This window comes from Aquarana catesbeiana, linkage group LG08 (genome assembly GCF_042186555.1).
Source record: "Aquarana catesbeiana isolate 2022-GZ linkage group LG08, ASM4218655v1, whole genome shotgun sequence".
In the NCBI taxonomy this organism is placed as follows: Eukaryota; Metazoa; Chordata; class Amphibia; order Anura; family Ranidae; genus Aquarana; species Aquarana catesbeiana.
This window is the reverse complement of record NC_133331.1, coordinates 159,039,594-159,045,593: the sequence shown is the minus strand read 5'-3', so window position 1 is coordinate 159,045,593 and position 6,000 is coordinate 159,039,594. Positions and strand designations below refer to the sequence as shown.

The 6,000-nt window shown below is 42.2% G+C and overlaps 1 protein-coding gene across 2 annotated transcripts in view; it reads left to right on the top strand.

The window, feature by feature from the left end:
- Positions 1–980: 980 nt before the first annotated feature.
- The window catches only part of LOC141106142 (transmembrane protein 150A-like), a 205,673-nt gene continuing 200,653 nt past the window's right edge, over positions 981–6,000 (top strand). For both annotated transcript variants that reach the window (XM_073596616.1, XM_073596615.1), the window contains exon 1: positions 981–1,390. In XM_073596616.1, coding sequence (XP_073452717.1) covers positions 1,311–1,390 — 80 coding nt within the window. In that variant the 5' untranslated portion in view covers positions 981–1,310. The remainder of the gene's footprint in view (positions 1,391–6,000) is intronic.

Below are 6,000 nucleotides of genomic sequence, written 5' to 3'. Positions count from 1 at the left end.
TGTCAGTACATATCTTTAGCACTGATCACTGTATTAATGTCACTGGTTCACAATAAAGTGTTAAAAATGTCAGTTAGCTGTCCGATTTGTCTGCTGCAATGTTGCAGTCCCGCTAAAAATCGCAGATCACCGCCATTACTAGTAAAAAAATAAAAAATAAATAAAAATGCCATAAATCTATCCCCTATTTTGTAGACGCTATAACTTTTGAGCAAACCAATCAATATAAACTTATTGGGATTTTTTTAACCAAAAATATGTAGAAGAATACAAGTGATGAATAAAGTTTTTATATATATATTTTTTTGGATATGTATTATAGGAGAAAGTAAAAAATATTGTTTTTTTCAAAAGTGTCACTCTTTTTTGTTTATAAAAAAAAAAAACGCAGAGGTGATCAAATACCACCAGGAAAGCTCTATTTGTGGGGAAAAAAAGGGCATCAATTTTGTTTGGGTACAACGTCGCACGACCGCGCAATTGTCAGTTAAAGTAACGCAGTGCTGAATGGCAAAAAATAGCCTGGTCATTAAAGGGGGTAAATCCTTCCGGGGCTGAAGTGGTTAAAAAATAAGATTGAAGGTTTAAAATCTGTTTAATTCCCCAGGAAGAGAACCTCCTCTGATCATAGAGGGGCACTGCCAACCTTATTATCACACTCACTCCTCCACAGAAGGTTCTGGTTCTCTTATTTACCCCCACCCCCCTACACATGATAGGTGAGAGCTGTGTACACAGACAGGAGGGGGGAGAGCTGACAATTCTCCTCACAGCACACACGTGCTCCCTCATCACCAATGTGTGGGCGGGGTCTAATACTCCGCCCTGCTCTCTCTCCGGGGCGGGGCGACCCCTATCACACACGCACACACGGGCGGGGCGGTCCCTCCTCTCACACATACACGGGGCAGTCCCTCACATACAGGGCGGGGCAGTCCCTCCTCTCACACATACACGGGGCAGTCCCTCACACACAGGGCGGGGCGGTCACTCCCCTCACACACTGTTTGGCAGATTGGAGCGCAGTGTGTGGAGTGGAGGCGCTCAGTGTCAGCCGGTCCGGAGGACTTCGCTCAGTGTCCGCTCCGGGAATTAGATGTCGGTGCCGCCCGCACTCCATGAGGAGAGAGTCCTGGCCGGTGGAAGCCGTGAGCGCTGAGCTGTATCCTGGGCTATGGGAGAGGAGCGGCTGAAAGTTTTCTGGAGCTATTGGGAGAAACCCCCACCTGGACCGCTCTCCTCCCTGAGAGCCCGCCGACCCCTCCTCAGCTGAGAGCCGCACACAGCCGGGGACACGCCGCGCCTTCCGGATGCCTCTGTCCAAGATGCCCGGCTGGGTCATCCTACCCATCACCCTACCCGCCTTCACCATCACCGGCATGTGGATCGTGTGAGTGCGGGCATGAGGGGAGGGGGCACAATGTACACAGAGCAGGCATGGTGACACCCCCCCCCATAACATTATATAGAGAGGAGGGGGGATACCTACTATTCATAGCTCAGTGTCTGATGATCAGAATTTATCTTTATATCACTGTACATCCTCCATACACCTCAACTTCCTCCACTATCTACATCACCCTCACCACACATTCACCACACTGTCCTCATCGCTGATCTCTATAGAAGGCGTCCCCCCATCGCTGATCCCTATAGAAGGCGTCCCCCCATCGCTGATCCCTATAGAAGGCGTCCCCCCATCGCTGATCCCTATAGAAGGCGTCCCCCTGTATATAATATATATATATATATATATATATATATATATATATATATATATATATATATAATACTGATTTTAACTTGTAAGCAACAAGTGTTAGAAAAAGTCTAAAGCGTGATACACACTATACAACTTTTGTTGTTCAATTTCCTTTAGCTGTACCTTCAACTATGTAGTGTAAGGGCCTGCATACAAATTGAAAGTGTTTAGGTTTTACCTCATTATATGGTTTTGGTAGATCTAAACGAAAAAATCCTAAAGAAAATGGTATAATGTGTATCCAGCTTTAGTCTTCGTTTAACTGACCTCATTTACAGACCGAAGTTCATCTCTTTGATCTAAAAAAACAAAATGTTACAATGTTTCTCTTTATCTTTGCCTGAGCATTTTTGTGATAAACTTGGCAGGCTGCCTGTGGGTTTTTTTGACGTTTTGTCAGCAGTGAGCAGAGAACTCTCTGCACTGAATCGCTGTTTTAAGATTGTGAGGAGGTAGAATTGTGATCTTGATTCTTTAACGATTAATCGTGCAGCTCTAATACATATTAAATGTCATGCACGTGTCGTCGTATTTTTATGTGTTTCTGTTAATTTAAATGTGAAAGGTTTCGTGCAGAAACATAAATGTGTACATCCAGCTAAACTTTTTGCTTTCTATTACTTTTTGTACAAGCGAAAATGGGGACTGGGACAAATAGAGTGAATCTCTCTAGTAGGGGGACAAACACCAGACCCCTTGTTATGCTATCCAAAACTAAAAAAAGAAAAATTAAAAATGACATTTTAAGCACATTCGATTTTGGAGGAAAAACATGTAAACGTATTAGGATTTGGGCCTCGTTTACACTTGTGCCCCTGCGTATAGAATAGTGATCTGAGAAGTATGAACCACTTATTTATTTATTTTTGCTTTCCAGATCACTTTTTCCTGTTTTTGGATATTCTGGCTTTAACCACTTGACCTCTTGGAAGGTTTTACCCCCTTCATAACTAAGACTTTTTTTTTTTGCTATTCAGCACTGTGCTACTTTGGCAATTGCGCAGTCATACAACACTGTACACAAATTAAATTTTTACTTTTTTTTTTTTTTTTTTTTTTCACACAAATAGGGCTTTTTTTGGTGATATTTAATCACCACTGGGTTGCTTATTTTTTGCTATATGAATTAAAAAAGACCAACCATTACACAAAAAAAAAAATCTTTTTAATAAAATCAAATTTCTTCATAAATTTGGGCCTTAATGTATTCTGCTACTTGGCTTTGGTTAAAAAAAAATCCCAATAAGGGTATCTTAATTTTTCTGTGTGAAAGTTAGTATATATATATATATATATATATATATATATATATATATATATATATATATATATATATATATATATATATAATTTTTTTTTTTTTTTTTTGAAAACTGATCATTTCTCATGTACTGAATGGCATGGCCTATCTTACTTCTTGAGCCCCTTTAAAATGCCAGGGCAGTACAAATATCCCCCAAATGACCCCTTTTTGGAAAGTAGACCGCCTGAGGTATTTAGTAAGAGGCATGGCTATCCTTCTTCCTTTTTTTTAGGTTGTAATTTTTTGGAAAATGAAGACATTTAAAGAATTTTTTGTTTCTTTTACAATTAGTTTTTTACATGCCATTACCAGTGCAGTACAGCATTATCCTATGACTGGTACATAGTTACATAGTAGGTGAGGTTGAAAAAAGACACAAGTCCATCAAGTCCAACCTATGTGTGTGATTATGTGTCAGTATTACATTACATATCCCTGTATATTGCGGTCATTCAGGTGATTATCTAATAGTTTCTTGAAGCTATCAATGCTCCCCGCTGAGACCACCGCCTGTGGAAGGGAATTCCACATCCTTGCCGCTCTTACAGTAAAGAACCCTCTACGTAGTTTAAGGTTAAACCTCTTTTCCTCTAATTGCAATGAGTGGCCACGAGTCTTATTAAACTCTCTTCTGCGAAAAAGTTTTATCCCTATTGTGGGGTCAGCAGTACAGTATTTGTAAATTGAAATCATATCCCCTCTCAAGCGTCTCTTCTCCAGAGAGAATAAGTTCAGTGCTCGCAACCTTTCCTCATAACTAAGATCCTCCAGACCCTTTATTAGCTTTGTTGCCCTTCTTTGTACTCGCTCCATTTCCAGTACGTCCCTCCTGAGGACTGGTGCCCAGAACTGGACAGCATACTCCAGGTGCGGGCGGACCAGAGTCTTGTAGAGTGGGAGAATTATCGTTTTATCTCTGCAGTTGATCCCCCTTTTAATGCATGTCAATATTCTGTTTGCTTTATTAGCAGCAGCTTGGCATTGCATGCCGTTGCTGAGCCTATCATCCACTAGGACCCCCAAGTCCTTTTCCATCCTAGATTCCCCCAGAGGTTCTCCCCCCAGTGTATAGATTGCATTCATATTTTTGACACCCAAATGCATTATTTTACATTTTTCTACATTGAACCTCATTTGCCATGTAGTCGCCCACCCCATTAATTTGTTCAGGTCTTTTTGCAAGATTTCCACATCCTGCGGAGAAGTTATTGCCCTGCTTAGCTTAGTATCGTCTGCAAATACAGAGATGGAACTGTTTATCCCATCCTCCAGGTCATTTATGAACAAATTAAATAGGATTGGTCCCAGCACAGAACCCTGGGGGACCCCACTACCCACCCCTGACCATTCTGAGTACTCCCCATTTATCACCACCCTCTGAACACGCCCTTGTAGCCAGTTTTCAATCCATGTACTCACCCTATGGTCCATGCCAACGCACCTTATTTTGTACAGTAAACGTTTATGGGGAACTGTGTCAAATGCTTTTGCAAAATCCAGATACACCACGTCTACGGGCCTTCCTTTATCTAGATGGCAACTCACCTCCTCATAGAAGGTGTGGTGTGGCAGTGATACCAACTGTTGACAGTATGTCCAGCTGTTACTGTCCAGCCTATAGCAAAATGACAGCTGGGAAGGACTCTCGCCGATATGGGTGGATGTCATATTACATCCTACCGGATTGCGTCTCGCATGCACCCACGGAGCCACGCTGAGGTTCATTCTGTCACCGGCTGTGTCCGCCAGACACAGCTGATGACTGATCACTGTAGCTGCCCGATACCATGTGATGGCTGTAACCAATGACAGCGGGTCACATGACAATTGTACACCAGAGATGGCTTCCTTTGAAGCCATCTCTGGTGTACAATTGTGCTGCTAGCTGTCACAGTGATCACATGGTACAGACTGGTCCAATCACAAGCCCATCTGTGCCATCTGATCAGCTGTGGCCAATCACAGCTGATCACAACAAAACTGAATTGATTTCATTCAGTAAAATGCTTACTTACAGCAATGAAATTCTTTGCTCTTAGCAAGTATATAATGTGTAAAAAAACAAAAAAAAACTGATTACTACCACAGAGTAGTACAGTGTTACTATTATATTGCTCTGGTCTAAGTATGTTAAAAAATAACAATATTAAAAAAAACTTTCTTTTTTTGTACTGTCACCTGTCAGTGTCCCTGATCGCCATCATACCAGTTATATGATGACGCTGTACTGCACTGGTCATAGTGACACTGTACTACTCTGGGGGTGGTGATCGGGGATATTTTCTTTATTTTTCACTGTAATTGCTGCTACAGTGACATCACTGCAACAGCAATGTTTTGAACTGTCATGAATAGGTTTCATTCATAACTGCTGTGATTACTATTGTGATGCTGTGATTGGCATACAGCTATCACATTTTACAGGGTGCTGTGATTGGCCCAGGTACCATCTAATAGCTGTGGGCCAATCACAGCATCACAATAATAACAGCTGGTAAGAATGATTTTCATTCATAACAGCTGGGCATCAGACACAGCAGTCACGGGAGTGGCGAGCTACAGACCCCAGAGGGTGCACTAGTGCCTGTAGCTGCTAGTTTTACTGCTAGTGGGCAGCAAGTGGTTAAAACTGGTTTACATGCGGGTAGAGTGTCCACACCAGAATCAGATAGCATGGGTGTTGACACCCATGCGAGCCAAGTCATGTTCGAATTGTCAGTTCGCCCTGTGATATGTGAACCGATCTGGGGGTGTCATTATCTTTTGTATTGATGCTCCCAGCAGTCCGCATAAGACAGTGTGAACTGCCTGAGAGTCCTATGCGATGTGGGCACCCGTGCTGGATTCACACGGGTTCTCGCATTGCATATGTGTGAACCGAGCGTTAAGTTTTTTCACCCTAATGCACTCCTATGCATTAAAGTGTAAGTTCACC